The 14,890-nt window shown below is 35.6% G+C and overlaps 3 protein-coding genes across 7 annotated transcripts in view; 2 read left to right on the forward strand and 1 right to left on the reverse strand.

Moving 5' to 3' along the window:
* Window positions 1-8,500, forward strand: part of LOC114874823 (HEAT repeat-containing protein 5B) — a 30,355-nt gene extending 21,855 nt beyond the window's left edge. The window contains exons 16-40 of one of the 4 annotated variants that reach the window (XM_029184471.2): window positions 27-276; window positions 352-495; window positions 574-824; window positions 906-1,017; window positions 1,089-1,341; window positions 1,413-1,522; window positions 1,604-1,770; window positions 1,941-1,973; window positions 2,275-2,349; window positions 2,419-2,694; window positions 2,777-3,248; window positions 3,319-3,488; window positions 3,561-3,882; window positions 3,963-4,229; window positions 4,301-4,482; window positions 4,558-4,803; window positions 4,872-5,091; window positions 5,173-5,433; window positions 5,512-5,790; window positions 5,866-6,387; window positions 6,468-6,619; window positions 6,689-6,902; window positions 6,984-7,019; window positions 7,136-7,281; window positions 7,343-8,500. In XM_029184471.2, the coding sequence (XP_029040304.1) occupies window positions 27-276; window positions 352-495; window positions 574-824; window positions 906-1,017; window positions 1,089-1,341; window positions 1,413-1,522; window positions 1,604-1,770; window positions 1,941-1,973; window positions 2,275-2,349; window positions 2,419-2,694; window positions 2,777-3,248; window positions 3,319-3,488; window positions 3,561-3,882; window positions 3,963-4,229; window positions 4,301-4,482; window positions 4,558-4,803; window positions 4,872-5,091; window positions 5,173-5,433; window positions 5,512-5,790; window positions 5,866-6,387; window positions 6,468-6,619; window positions 6,689-6,902; window positions 6,984-7,019; window positions 7,136-7,281; window positions 7,343-7,519 (5,337 nt within the window). In that variant the 3' untranslated portion in view covers window positions 7,520-8,500. The remainder of the gene's footprint in view (window positions 1-26; window positions 277-351; window positions 496-573; window positions 825-905; window positions 1,018-1,088; window positions 1,342-1,412; window positions 1,523-1,603; window positions 1,771-1,940; window positions 1,974-2,274; window positions 2,350-2,418; window positions 2,695-2,776; window positions 3,249-3,318; window positions 3,489-3,560; window positions 3,883-3,962; window positions 4,230-4,300; window positions 4,483-4,557; window positions 4,804-4,871; window positions 5,092-5,172; window positions 5,434-5,511; window positions 5,791-5,865; window positions 6,388-6,467; window positions 6,620-6,688; window positions 6,903-6,983; window positions 7,020-7,135; window positions 7,282-7,342) is intronic. The other 3 variants (XM_029184472.2, XM_029184473.2, XM_029184474.2) reach the window with 3 other exon arrangements.
* Window positions 8,501-8,843: 343 nt separating this feature from the next.
* LOC114874774 (methionine aminopeptidase 1) lies at window positions 8,844-11,093 on the forward strand. Of its 2 annotated transcripts, none has more exons than XM_029184378.2 (6): window positions 8,844-9,059; window positions 9,337-9,388; window positions 9,499-9,737; window positions 9,838-10,060; window positions 10,130-10,405; window positions 10,475-11,093. In XM_029184378.2, the coding sequence occupies exons 1-6, from the start codon at window positions 8,949-8,951 to the stop codon at window positions 10,705-10,707; spliced, it is 1,134 nt and encodes a 377-aa protein (XP_029040211.1). In that variant the 5' UTR covers window positions 8,844-8,948; the 3' UTR covers window positions 10,708-11,093. The 2 variants fall into 2 exon arrangements, with proteins under 2 accessions (XP_029040211.1, XP_029040212.1); XM_029184379.2 differs by having other exon boundaries at window positions 9,502-9,737.
* Window positions 11,094-11,205: 112 nt separating this feature from the next.
* On the reverse strand, window positions 11,206-14,154 carry LOC114874795 (mediator of RNA polymerase II transcription subunit 12-like). The gene is made up of 4 exons (XM_029184407.2): window positions 13,907-14,154; window positions 13,290-13,633; window positions 12,716-13,204; window positions 11,206-12,311 (listed from the first exon to the last, which is right to left on the reverse strand). The coding sequence occupies exons 1-4, from the start codon at window positions 14,152-14,154 to the stop codon at window positions 11,365-11,367; spliced, it is 2,028 nt and encodes a 675-aa protein (XP_029040240.2). The 3' UTR covers window positions 11,206-11,364.
* Window positions 14,155-14,890: the final 736 nt, after the last annotated feature.

The following is a 14,890-nucleotide window of genomic DNA, read 5'->3' on the forward strand; positions in this document are numbered from 1 at the left end:
GATGACCATTTGTTAATAACTTACAGGCGTATGTTGTATTTGTTCAAATGTTGGGCGGTTCGTGGCTTGAGCGTAATATCGGTGCATTAATTGCACACGTACTTGAACTCGTGACAAATCCAAAAGCAGCAAGTTCACACGTTGATGCTGTCTACTCTAGGAAATGTGTTAACTTTATGTTACATGGTACTATTGGTAAATTATTAGGTGAAGGAGCTCAAGCTGCTGCATGTAAAGAAATAGCGCATATTATCTTAAAGCAAATGAACTCTATTGGTAACGTTATTGATTTTTTAGCCAGTTGTTACTACAAGAGCGGAACATATAATTATTATTTATTTCAATTTATAGATTTCAGTCCAGAAAATGCAAAGGATTGTAATCAAGAAACATTATTCAGTCAGCATTTACTTGTATGTGCATTACAAGAAATGGGAAATTTGATTCTTGGGTTGGGTACAACTGCTTGTAATTTATTAAGCGATCAATCCTTAAGTATGTGCTTTATATTTATAATTTGTACATTATTTATTTTTCAGTACATGAATTCATCATTTATATGACTTCTTTTAGGCTTAATTGACACGATTATGGCTGTTTTGATTCATCCATGTCAAGCGGCTAGACTTGCAGCTTCCTGGTGTTTGCGCTGTATTTGTGTAGCAGTTCCGAGTCAAATAACACCTCTCATTGACCGCTGTGTGGATGGTATCGAAAATATGCGTAGCTCACCGGAAGCAATAGCTGGATATAGCAGTGCTTTAGCTGCGGTTCTTGGTAGTGTTCGTTTATCGCCTCTTGGCGTTCCCCACACGAAAGGAAAAGTAATTATTTATAAGCAAAGTAATTTCTAAATAAATATTAAATACTGTGTTATTAAATAAAAATTATCCGTTATCTTGTAGATTATCTTCAATACCGCAGAAGAACTTTTAAGAAGTGCGAGTCAAAATAGTCGTTTATCATTGAACAGAACACATGCCGGATGGCTTTTAATTGGAGCTATAATGACTCTTGGTATGACGTACGCTTGAGTTAAATTAATATCTATGTACAATTTTGTATTTAATATAAAAATATATTTTTAGGTACAGCAGTGGTTAAAGGATTATTACCCAGAATGTTATTATTATGGAGAAATTCTTTCCCTCGTTCAAATAAAGAACTTGAAAGTGAAAAAGCTAGAGGTGATGCTTTTACATGGCAAGTAACTTTGGAAGGTCGAGCTGGCGCGTTATCTGCTATGCACAGTTTTCTATTGCATTGTCCAGAACTTTTAAATGATGACATTACACGACGACTTTTAACACCAATTGAGTCTGCATTGGCAATGCTGACAAAGTACGTTACATTAACAAGTACCTTTAATACGTTGTCGAATTGTTGTATAAATTTGGAAAATATTATTTTAGTTTGTCACCCGTGTTAAAAAATTATGGACAACAATTGAAAGCCCCTGCTGCGATGGTTCGTTTGCGTTTGTACGAAACATTGTTATTGTTGCCACCTCAAACTTTTGAAGGTAATTAAAACTCCTTTCATTTTAATTAATTATCCAGTTTATAGCATTATCTATTAGCAAAGGAATGTATTTTAAATTGAGTAGGTTCTTATACGCATCTCCTGAGAATGTTGGTATCCGAATTCACCCTAACTGAAAATCCTGGAAACACTACAACTTCGTTATTACGCGCGGTTTGTCATGCTAATGATTCTGTGATCCTTGGTACATGGTTACAAGAAACTGATCACCGTACAATAGAAGATCAAGTAAGCATTTAACATTATGAATTTAGTTTAACACTATATCTAACATATTTCCCGTTTATTGAAATTGACTAATAAATTGTAATTAACTGAAACAGAGATATTGTAAAAGGTGTATGTTAACATATATTACATTATTTTAAATTAACACCTCTATTTCCACTCATGTCTAGATGGAACCAAACAGAAGGGCAGATTTGGAACATGTGAGTAATGTTCTATGAAGCCTTTCATTATTCGTTGGATGCTTGTGCTTAATATCTTGGTTTTCTTTACATTTATTTATTTCAAATTTTTGTATTCAAGGTAAAGATAAATGATGTTAAAAATAATACTCCTTACCCAATTGTAATTAATAATTAATTTTATACTTATAGATTATACGTGTATGAAAATGTTATATGAATTTAATTTAATTTTATTTTTTGTAAAATTTAGATTATTATGGACTTGATACAAAAAATAAATAAAAAGCATAGTTTAATGTACATATTGGATTTGTTCCAGCTACAACCAAATAGCGCTGCAGGATCCGGAGCTCTGGAACACAATCCATGTTGTCTTTACAGACCGGTACCACAAGTAAATATATTAAAATTTTGTTAAAATCGTGTTAAAAATAACTTTAAACTGTATTGCCATTATTTTTAGGATGAAATAATTCCTGGTCCTTTACCTTTGGGAGTTGCTGTTATTGATTTATCTGTGTCATTGTTTGGTCAAATCTTCCCACGTGTAGCGAACAAACATAGATTACAGATGTTAGATCATTTCAGCGAATGTATAAAACATACAAAATCTGGTAGACAGGAAGCGATCCAGATGAATGTGTTCACAGCTGTGCTAAGTGGGTTGAAAGGTTTGAATGAAGCAAAAACTGGATTTGGCCAGGAAGATGTTAAGAAATCTGCAACTAATTTAATTATTGTAAGAGATTTCTAATGATGTTGCGATATTTTTTATGCGTTTCAATCTGATTGCTCATTTAATAGCGTTTTATATATTATAGAGCGCTTTAGTAAGCAGCAATTCGATATTAAGATGGGCAGCCGGAGAAGCTGTTGGAAGAATGGCACAAGTTATATCAGATCCCAAGTTTACAGCGGAATTGGCACAAACAAGTTTCGATCGTTTAAAATCTGCTCGGGATGTTGCAAGTAGAACTGGCCATTCCTTAGCATTAGGATGCCTCCATAAATATGTAGGTGGAATGGGATCTAGCCAACATCTAATCACAAGTGTCAGCATCCTGCTTGCACTTGCACAAGATAATTCCTCTCCTGTAGTACAAGTATGGGCACTACATGCTCTTGCACTTATTGCTGATTCTGGTGGACCAATGTTTCGAGGCTACGTTGAACCTACATTGTCCTTAGCATTAACTCTTCTTCTCAATGTTCCTCATTCTTATATAGATGTACATCAATGTATAGGGAAAGTATTATCAGCTCTTATTACAACCATAGGACCAGAATTACAAGGTTAATAATCTATTTAACGTCGGTATTAAGTAAAGAATAAGAAACTTAACGATTTTAACAATACTATTAGGTAATACTTCGACAATCTGTATGGCACGGTCATCGTTCTTATGCGCGTGTGCTATCATGCAAGATCATCAAGATCCTCTTGTACAAGCTGAAGCGACAGGATGTCTTCAACAGTTACATTTATTTGCACCGAGACACGTCAATTTATCTTCTCTTGTCCCTACGTTATGTGTAAGTTTAATATTGTATAAGTAAATATTAAAAATGTTAATATTTATTCCAATAATATTATGATATTTGTAGCGAACTTTATCAAGCAATCATTTGCTTTTACGTAAAGCCGCGATATCTTGTCTTCGTCAACTTGCCCAACGAGAAGCAAAAGAAGTATGCGAACACGCGATGACGTTAGCTAATGAAAGCCGAGATACTAACGTGGTGGAAGGTCTTGTTATCACAGAAACCGGTCTTCCGGGCGTCTTATTTAGTATGCTGGACACAGAAACTGATAGCAAATTAATTAAAGATATTCATGATACGTTGACCAGTATGCTGCAAATTTTAGCTGCAGATAATTTATCTCAATGGTTATCTTTGTGTAAAGATGTTCTTACAATAGCTTCAGGTATATCAATAGGCTAATACATTTATGTAAGTATCAAGTTAAGGAGGACTGATGAAATTTTTATCTTTCACCATGTACAGAGGCGTGCAATAACGAAGAAGTAAATACCATCAACGTTGAAGATGGTACCGCGGATAATGATAATACAGATGCCGAAGGGGATGATGATCAAGCTGAATTTCATGCCGATGAATCTACTAAACAACGGCCAACTATTACTCCACGATGGCCAACCAGAGTTTTTGCAGCTCAGTGCGTTAGAAGGATCGTGGCTGCTTGTGTAAATAATAAACAAGCACATTTTGATCTTTCCTTAGCGAAGGAAATGCAAACGACTAAGGGGAAAAGTATGATTTTCTTTAAATAACTTGGAACATTTTTCAACTTTTATTTCTTACTACATTTCACTTAATTTCAGACGATTTTCTGGTGTTGCATCTTTCTGATTTAGTACGAATGGCATTTATGGCCGCGACTAGTGATTGTGATCCTTTACGACTCGAAGGTCTAAAGACGCTACAAGAAATTATAGATAAATTTGCCAAAGTTCCCGAACCAGAATTTCCTGGACACCTGTTGCTCGAGCAGTTCCAAGCCCAGGTAATTAATATATCAAAACCGTGCAATGTTATAAACATTTTACGGGGTATATTTATATGATTGTTTAATCTATAGGTCGGAGCTGCGTTGAGGCCTGCATTCGCAGCGGAAACAGCGTCCCATGTTACAGCTGCGGCTTGCGAAGCTTGTAGCGCTTGGATCGGAAGTGGAGTTGCTAGAGATCTTAACGATCTTCGTAGGGTACATCAACTTCTCGTGTCTTCTTTAGAAAAATTGAGGGAGGGACATACAAGACCTCAGCTGTACAATGAAAGTTTGTTAACTCTTGAAAGATTAGCGATTTTGAAAGCTTGGGCAGAGGTAAGAGAAATATACATATAACAATCACGTATAACAATAGATTTTTCATTAATCTCTTTTCTTTTTAGGTATACGTGGTTGCTATGATAAAAGACGGTTCTGCGTTAAACAGCAAGGACACGTTCAATCAAAATTCAAACCAAACCGAAGAGGGAAATGTTGAAGATTTTGGACAATTTGAATTTCAGACTGAAAGTTTGTTGAGTTTAGTGCAACCAGAATTGCTTAGTTTAAGTCAGTACTGGTTAGCTGCTCTGAGAGATCACGCGTTACTCTCGTTACCACCAGGTTTAGTTCATTTTTTCATATTTTATATGGCTTCCAAAGTTACACTGATCTATCTGTATTAATAAACCAATATCTTATTAGAATTTTCCAGTCAATTACCCCACGATGGGGGTGCGTTCTATACAACGGATACGATGGAATCAGCTCGACCCCATTATGCAGAATCATGGGCACCTATTTTGCATGCCGCAACGCTTTGGCTGAATGCAAAAGGATTTGGATTCGAAGAAACTAACAATGAAGTGCAACTATCGAATACGGCTAATAACAATAATAATAATAACAATAGTGACGTTTCTACTAAAACTAACGCTAATATTGAACGTTTTCATTTATTATTTGGTAAATATTCTTTACTGTTATAAGATAAAAAATGATACGAATGCTATTTGAAATAATTTACTTGATTGACTGTTTCAGGTATATGTATGGAGGCTTTATGCAGTCCTCGAGCTTCGGAATCTGCTCAAAATACAGAAACGTGTTTAAATGCTTTATACACTTTGTTAGATTCTGCCTGGGCACGTAAGGTTTTGATCGCAGATCGTTCATTACCGATTGAATTGTGTAATGTTCTTCACAGAATGCTTCTAACTAGAGAAAGTTACGTGATCCAGATGATAGTAATGGAAGTTTTAAAACAAGTAATGAAAGCAGCGCAGGAAGATTTAGCAGAAAGAAAAAAGGCTAAACTGAACGGTGAGTACACGATATTTTTTAAAAATTACACATTACGGATAATTAGTAAAGGGTTATATTGTTGTATCATGACAGAAATAGCACCAGCACACGACGAAAGTAATGAAATTCAAGAAGTAGATTTGCTAGGAGAAGGAGAAGAGAATGGTGAGCTTATTCCAGGCAAATCGTTGGTATTTGCCATTCTAGAAGTATGTCTCTGTCTTTTGGTTCGACAAATTCCAGCACTGAATCCTAATCCTGCTGGAACAACAGCAATATTATCCCAAAAAGGGTATATACCATCAGAAGAAAGTGGAAAACTTATAGCAGCTGCATTGAATATAAAAGAGTCTCTTCCTACTTTATGTTCCCCTCAAGGAGCTATAGCAATTTTACCAACATTACTGTATTTAGCAACTGGTGTAATCAAAGAAACTGCAGTGCGCACGGACAATGAATGCAACAAAGTAGCATCAGATGCACCAGTGCATGCAGCTTTACACTGTATAAAAAATCTTAGTACAAATAAATATGCAAAGGATCATAGAAGTCAGGAACAGTGGACAGGTCTTTTACAAAGTGCTCTTGCTAAAATCATTGATCTGGCTAAAACAGGTATTTAAGATCACAATTGCATATCAATTAAATATTATTTAAATGGTAGTAAGTATATTTTCAAATAATATAATTTTTAGGAAATGACGAAACAAAAATGGACGAAGTAACGATGATGTTAGCTATTGCAGTGTTTGTTCTTCATGCTACACAAGAAGTTGTAATTGCGCCAAATCTTCAGTTTCCGTGTATCAATCATTTTAGACACGCTTTTCAATCAGAAAATGTAATGGTAAGTTGTTTAACGTTTTAATATTTTAACGATATTTATAATTCGCAGTATTCACTTCGGAATTTTTAGGTCAAATTAAAATGCGTTCAAACATTGAGAACGATATTTTTACATCCAGAACGTGTAATAAGTACACCTTATATCCATGCACTAGCTCCAAGATTAGTAGAATATCTATATAGTGATAAGAGCAAACAAGTTACAAATGATTTAGAGTTATCTTTTACTCTGGAATGTATTAGCACTGTCGAGGCTCTTATAGGAGTTGCTGATATTTCTAATCGTACGTACTAATTCTTATTATTTCATTCGTTAGATTTAAAAAAGCCAATAAATGTTACATGGCAAATTGTTTTTGATAAAGAATATGTTACATGCAATTCAGGAGACCTTCTACAAGGTGTGTAAAGAGCAAAACTCTACATAGTAAAATGTGTTTCAACTTCTTTCTTATTATATAATGCTGTTTTTTTTTCTCAGTGTAACATAACTTAACATTTTATTTATAATTGATAGGAATACAGATGTTAACTTTACTTGTGCCAATTTTAATTAATTATCTATTGGAGGGAGAACAACTTCAGCATGCTACTAAATATCAACTGAGTCTTCATCAACAGAGTTTTCAATGGCTTAATAAAATAGGACCAAAATATCCGCAGGTATACTATTTATATCATTTAAATCTTTAAATAAATCTTTAAATCTTTCCTTTTATTTCAGGAATTTAAAACGTTGATGTCACAATCTACAGAATTGAAAACCAAATTAGAAAACGCTGTACGATTCACTCATCAACAAGCACAGAGGCATACCCGACCAGTAGATCTCGTAAAACCACAAATAAAGATCACTACACCATCTATTAAACTAAAAACAGATTTTTCAAACTTCAATTAAATGTTTCTGTAGCTTTTCTTAACACGTTATATACTTGTTCAGGTATGTATCTGAAATTGTCACAAAAGTATTGTGAAACCTTTATGAAAACGTAACAAAACTTTGTCTCAACAGTGTATAATGTGTTAAAGATAGTGCTTGCAATAATGTAAGCGACTAATGGTATATAATCATTGTATTAGTCCATTAATTGACCTCCATAAGTGATAATCTGTGGTAGAGATGTAATTCAACATCATGTAAGATAAAGTATTTTAATTATAAAAATCATTACTTCTATAAGAATTTAATTGATGATGATATGTATTAATGAGTACTTATTTACTAGCACTTATTCATATTTTAATAGAAATCAAATTTAATCTTACGGGTAGTAAGAAAATTTATATTGATGAAACAAGCAGAAAATCTATTTTTCTGTGAGAGCATTTACATTTTTTAATCAAAATTATTTATTCAGTTTTTAATGACTTTTAACTTCGGTAGGAAACCATATATAAAATATAAAATTGTATATTAAAATTACCTAATGATATTTATATTTATTCGAAGATGTAAAATTATATTTTATAGATACTATTATTCTTAATTTTATTTGTCTTCTCTGTCTTAATTCATGAATATATCTATTATAAACTTAGCCATTGTTATTATTATGCAAAAGCACAATAGAAACTGCATACAGAAAACAATTGCATAAATTATTTTTCATACTGTTAACAATATACATAGTATAATATTCTGTTACTAGTAAACTACTAAAATTTATAATATTAAATATCACAGTTTATTCAAAACATTTATTATATTTTTCAAAAATAATTTCAGTGTATCTTCAAAACCGTGTTAACATAATATCTAAAATGTATATGTATATATTAATAGGACGTAATATATTATATACAACTCGGCTCATGTATAGATTGTCTGTGAATGTGTGTATGTATGTAATAAATGACCAAATTATTCGGTAAAATAGTACAGGATCGCATTAAATTACTTTTCCCCTTTCCGTAAACTCTACTTTTAAACAAATAAAATTTATTTACTAAATGGTGGTCAATAAACCGCTAGTCAAATCGATCTAAGAAATGATTAATTTGATAAACTTGTATTTTAAAAAGACCGCCAAAAATTAAAATTTTTCGATTCGATCCTAGCGCCATCTCTTCGAAAATGGCGCAAACTATTCAACAACCTACCGACTGGGATTCCAGAAAATCTGGGGGTGTTTGGGCCCCCCTAAATCATGATCCTCGAAAACAAAGGCATGTCCAATCTTCTACATCTGTAGTTACCGGAAGTATTATAAAATCCGCATTAAATTTACCAGAGTAGAGTTTCGTTTCGAGGGCCTGGCTTATTCTCGTTCGTGCCTCGTTCATCGAGTCACGTCATACAAACATTTTTAAAAAAAATTCTATAAAAAATGGCACTCACTTTCGGTATGTGCGAAACTCCTGGTTGTAAAACTATGGCCAGCCTTCAATGTCCAACTTGTTTGAAAATAGGCATACAGGGTTCATACTTTTGCACTCAGGTACGCACCATCTTAAATATTTCTAGGTTAGCTCATAAGATAACTGATTATTTAAATTTCCATCTTCTGTCAGTGATTAATAACAAGAATGTTGGGTTCTAATTACATTGTTCACTTTATTCTTAAAACGATTGAAATGTATGATTGTCAACAGTCATTGTTATGGCAAAAAGAAATGTTACATGTGCAGCATTCATTGAAGATTAATAAAGATCTTTTTAAAACTATTTTATTGTTTTTTTGTTGACTGTTTAACTGACATTCACTTTGATTTCAGGATTGTTTCAAACGGAGCTGGAAAACTCATAAAGTTATTCATCAGTTAGCTAGTGAGTTTAATAGTCCACAATTATATGAAATGTAGTGGTAAAAAATAATTTTATAAAAATGTGCTTAGAAAATGTTTTTATAAGATAATTTGTAATAATCTTATTATTAGAAGGAACAGGAGGTGATAAAACATCCAATGAATATAATCCATGGCCGTTTTATCATTACACTGGCAAATTACGTCCTTACAAAAGGGAACCTCGCAGAGAAGTACCTGAAGAAATTAAACGGCCAGACTATGCTACACATTCTACAGGGGTATCTGTAAGTGAACAAGCGGTAAGAGGCTCTGCCCAAATAAAGGTTCTTGATGATGAAGAAATTGAGGGCATGAGAGTAGCTTGTAAGGTATAACTATTTTTACAATATATTTATCATTCTATTACCTTTGAGTATCTGTTTTTTTAATAAAAAAGGGAAACATAAATCAGAATTATTAATCTCATAGCTCGGACGAGAAGTTTTGGACGAAGCTGCGCGTACATGCGACGTAGGTGTCACGACAGCCGAGATTGATAAAGCGGTTCACGAGGCATGCGTCGAGAGAGACTGTTATCCGTCTCCGCTGAATTATTATCAGTTTCCAGCAAGTTGCTGTACTTCTGTTAACGAAGTGATTTGTCATGGAATTCCTGATACTAGGCCCCTTCAAAATGGAGATATCTGCAATGGTACATTTTGTATCTTAATAAATCTATCATTAATACAGTAATTTTATAATCTTTTTGTTTCTTTTGCAGTTGATGTGACTGTATATCATAACGGTTTTCACGGTGACTTAAACGAAACGTTTCTAGTCGGTAATGTAAAACCGGAAGTTAGAAAATTAGTCGAAGTTACGTACGAATGTTTATCGAAAGCCATAGACATTGTACGACCCGGTGAAAAATATCGAGAAATTGGGAACGTGATTCAGAAACATGCACAAGCACATGGTTTTAGCGTGGTACGCAGTTACTGCGGTCACGGAATTCATCGTTTATTTCACACTGCACCCAGTGTTCCTCACTATGCCAGTAAATATCTTATCTGTAAATGGATTGTCAGTATCGATCGATATAACACAACGCTTATTTTATTTGCAGAAAATAAGGCTGTGGGTGTTATGAAACCAGGGCATTGCTTTACCATAGAACCAATGATATCTCAAGGTACGTGGAGAGATGAAATGTGGCCGGACACTTGGACGGCGGTCACCGCTGATGGCCAATGGTCGGCACAATTTGAGCATACGTTGTTGGTTAACGAAACTGGTTGTGATATTCTTACAAAACGGCTGACAAACGATGGGAAACCGTGGTTCATGGATCGTACATAGTAGTATTTCTATGGGTATCATTGTCAGATTTAATCATTTAAAATTTTGTGGATATATATGCACTATACCCCTTTCTTTACTTTCGGGCGAGATTACTTTTTTCCAGGATTGAAATTCCCTTCTCTGGCGAGCGATATAGTAATACCGGTAACTCCGATTCTCTTCTGTAAAATAATTTTCACTATACGGCTTATTCGATTGGCTAATTTTTTAAAAGACCGAGGCGAAAGCGATCTTTGAAAAATAGAATCTCGTTAAATTTTTGTTTGTACCCGGCTCCTGTATCATATAGATAGATCACTTGGATGATAACATATGTACATATATATAAATGTAATTCAAATCGGTGATGCGTAATGATTGAAATAAAAAATGAATTCTATGAATCAGTGGCAATATCCGTCCACGTTTTTTTTCTTTATGAGCACGTTAACAAACTCGCCTAACAATAAATAATCTTAAATAAATCACTATACCCCATAGCGTTGCTGTCTTCGATGTATCATCGACGAAACGTTGTTTAAATTTTCAGAAACAACCTAATCAAAGTATCGAGGAAATTACATAAGAACCCTTGAACAAAGCTAATGGACAAAATTAAAATTGCAATAAATATTCGCGTTCAACGTTATGTACAAGATACTCTTCAGCCAAGAATTATGCTCCATTCTTTGGACTCAAACGCGAGCCAAATTCCGCGTTTGATTGTTCGTAATTTCTCCCATCATACGACGAATTAGATTGCGAATTCAAAGCATCAGCTTCGTCATTTTCATATTCATATTCGACTTCAGTGTTCTCCTTCGACTGATTATTCTGAGATTCGTTATTATAATCATTCTCATCTGGTACCATAATTCTCAGGGGTCGTTTATTACTGTACACGGCGCTCTGTCTTTGACGATGTTGTTCCTGTTGTCTTTCGTACTCCTGTTGTTCTTCGTACTTCTGCAATTGTTGCTCCTGTTCCTGTTGACTTTGTCTATGTTTCTGTCTGTTATGCGTCCTGTCTTGATAAGTCTGATCGTAATCTTCATTCTTGTGATTCGGAGGCATAGCCTCCTCGTTCTGCATATTTTCATGTTGTTGCTGTTGTTTCCTAAGTTGTCCGATCAGTTGACTGTTAACATTACCAGCTGCAGCCAGAGCAGCTAATTTTTCAGCTGCTTCGCGATTCGGTAGCGTTGTGTAAAATTGTGAAGATATACCATTGTTGTTTGATACTTTGTTGAAATATGTTGTTTGACCTTTCTGAGTATTAGTATCTTCATAGTCGATGTTATTCTCTAATTGCTCGGCTCCTTCGTTAATATAAGCAAGCTCATCATCTTGACGTAGATTATTATTCTCCTGATCGTCTATAGAAACTTCTTGTTCAACGTTATAATTAGTGTTCACTCTTTCAGCGACGTATTCTGGATTGAACAAAATCTGTTGCTGCTGTTGCTGCTGCTGCTGCTGTTGTTGCTGTTGTTCCTTATTATCCTGCTCGTCGTAATTGAACGATTGCATCTGGGGCTGGGAGAAACCTGTTACTCCGGTAGGTTGGAAGAATTGACCGAGTTGTTGCTGAAGAATATGTTGTTGAAGCTGTGGTTGTTGACCTGGAATCAAAAGGTTTATTCAATTGATGATCCACATTGATAAGGAAAGCTACTAATTAGATGTCCTTATCTTACGTTCTGGAGAAAAAAGTCGAACCACTTTCTCTGGCTATATTCTAATACCAGACATGCCATGAATTAAAATACATCTGAATGCTTACTTGGTATGCGTCCATAAAGTAGGTCACTTAACACTTTGAGCGCCACGTCAGTCATATATGGGTCATTATCATTAATCATTAGGAATTTTCTGACTTACTTAATTGGAAATACTCGTATTAGATACTTGAGATTATGGATAAAAGTATAATGAAGTATTTTGAAGATAATATACATAAGATTTGTGAAGACAATTTCAATGGTTCTAGCGTGGCAGTCAAAGTATTAATGAAAGTACAACTAACCTGCTTGATATTGTTCAGGTATCTTTTGAGGGAAACTGTTTAGAAGATCGTAAAGTTGATTAGCCGAAAGTGGGGGACCAGCTGGTGCCGGATGACCCACGTGTAAATCGGGTATCTGTTGATTTATAATGTATGGGGTTTGGCCAGCGGTGCCCGGGAATCCAACGTGCAGGGAACTGTGAAGATTCGTTTGCATTGGTAGATTATGTTGTCCAAGTTGAATGTTGGTTCCAATGAGACCGATATTAGACGCCGGATGGTTATTCAAGAAGACATCGTTAGACTGGAAATCAGGATTAATTAACGTAGAGAGGGTTGCGTATTCCGGTGGTATGAACGTTGGTAGAACCGTCTGATATTCTTTCTGACTGACACCATTGGTTTCGGTCACTTCGTATTGATGCTGAGTCGGCGTAGGACTGGTCACCGGTTTCTGGGGTGCCAAGCTGGTGCCTATGGTGGCAAGGTCAAAGTTTTGCAGTATGGAACCTACTACATAGAAACAGGAAATTTCAGGTCACAAGTCTGGATCATTAGCATTCGTGATCACTGAACGTGTTATTTGTCAATTTACCATGAGCATTAATTTTGTAAGCAGCGTCGGTCGTCTGCTGACGTTGAGCCATTTCATCGGCATTCATTTCGCCGTTGAAAGGCTTGTCCATAGGACTAAGATTCGGCGCAGGAATTGTATGAATGGGTCCTTTGTCATCGTCAACGCTGCCTCTATGAGTCGCTGGTAAGACAGCGGCTTCCGGTCTGTACTCTGGACTGTACTCCGGCATTTTATTCACCGAATGAAACTCCTTCACTGGTGGACGCTGCGGAAGAACCGCATGGTTGTTCAAAGGGGCTCTCATTGGCATTTGTTGCTTCCAAATAACAGGAGGCATACTGAACATGGGTGGTCGACGAATTCTGAAAACATAAATCCAACAAGCTAAAGTGAACTGGAGCGAGATTCGCTCTGGAGCCAACCCTTCTTCGGCCATTTCCGGTCAGACCGGAAAAAAAAGAAATTCGTTGAGATTTTGACCCACTAAACACAGTGGCGCAAGAATTTTTTCGATAACTCTTACCGTTTGGCCTGTATAAAACTGAAGATTTTCAATCTTAGATACGGGTTGGCTAATAAATCATCGTTACCGAAGAAGAGAAATAAAAAACTGTGAAATTTTATAGAATCTTCACCTGTAATTTGGAAGTTTTGGAACCATCCTTTTTGGCACGTTCCCATTGATATACATCATATTCCCTGTTGAGATTCTGTGGGTCATTGGCCAGGCTTTTTTGTACATTAATTTTGCCGGTTGGAGAGGGGGCAATGGTGGTCTTCGGATCTTGTACCTGGCTTCGACGAGGCACACGCATGCGACCAACAAACAGATCCAATTTGTCGTCTGAAATTTAATTAATAGAACGATCAGTAGGTATTTCATTGCTATTTCAATTTTTCTAGATACAGAGATTCATCAAATATGCAATGAAAAAGCGGACACACCAAAACCGGAAATCTAGTCCTCCCGCTTACGGTATTCGCATATCAACACGTGCACTTTGCAGCTATTATGTATGTGTAAAATCGATGCTGCATAACAAGGTCAGCGATTCTCAATCTTTTTACGAAGGTTTCCCAAGTTGAATAAAAATTCATTCAAAATTGAATGAATAGAAAAGGGAAATTTAAACGAGTAAAAGAAACATTCTCTTCCTATTGAAACCGAAAATAATGGAACTTCGTTGTTCGCATACAAATTGAACCTGCTATGTATTTTCGTATTCCGTGCCGTTCCATCATATCGAAAGGTAATAGGAAGAATGACCATGACAATGATGCCCAGATCATTACGTGGTCGTTTGAGAAACTCTGGCACATGCGATGAAACCGAAGAGAGAAGCGTTTCGAGTTGTTAGCGGGCAAAGTGGGACGTTGTTCCACATCGAGGTAGGAAAAGCGAGGGTAGTAAGAAGAAGGCAGAAAGGAGTCGAGGTCGGAAAGAAAATAGCCGAGCGTGGAAAATGATGGGCAAGCTTGTACGATTGACCGTGAATGCAACTTGTTGCATTGACCTTCCTTCTCGCTCGACTTCCGTTTTCAACGAGCTATTTCACGTTTCGAAAGCCGACTAACGAGACATTTGAATCTTTCGAAAGTTGAGCTTCGATTTTCTATGA

Source organism: Osmia bicornis, chromosome 2 (genome assembly GCF_907164935.1).
Source record: "Osmia bicornis bicornis chromosome 2, iOsmBic2.1, whole genome shotgun sequence".
NCBI classification, from domain to species: domain Eukaryota; kingdom Metazoa; phylum Arthropoda; class Insecta; order Hymenoptera; family Megachilidae; genus Osmia; species Osmia bicornis.

Bases quoted from the DNA above. Each gene is read 5' to 3' on its own strand.
- LOC114874795 (XM_029184407.2), bottom strand. From the start codon at position 14,154: ATGAAATACCTACTGATCGTTCTATTAATTAAATTTCAGACGACAAAT. The intron at 13,634-13,906 runs GTGAAGATTCTA...TTATGTTTTCAG, and splicing joins CCAAAACTTCCAAATTACAG to AATTCGTCGACCACCCATGT. The intron at 13,205-13,289 runs GTAAATTGACAA...TCTATGTAGTAG, and splicing joins TTACAAAATTAATGCTCATG to GTTCCATACTGCAAAACTTT.
- LOC114874774 (XM_029184378.2), top strand. From the start codon at position 8,949: ATGGCACTCACTTTCGGTATGTGCGAAACTCCTGGTTGTAAAACTATG. The intron at 10,061-10,129 runs GTACATTTTGTA...TTTCTTTTGCAG, and splicing joins AAATGGAGATATCTGCAATG to TTGATGTGACTGTATATCAT. The intron at 10,406-10,474 runs GTAAATATCTTA...TTTTATTTGCAG, and splicing joins CAGTGTTCCTCACTATGCCA to AAAATAAGGCTGTGGGTGTT.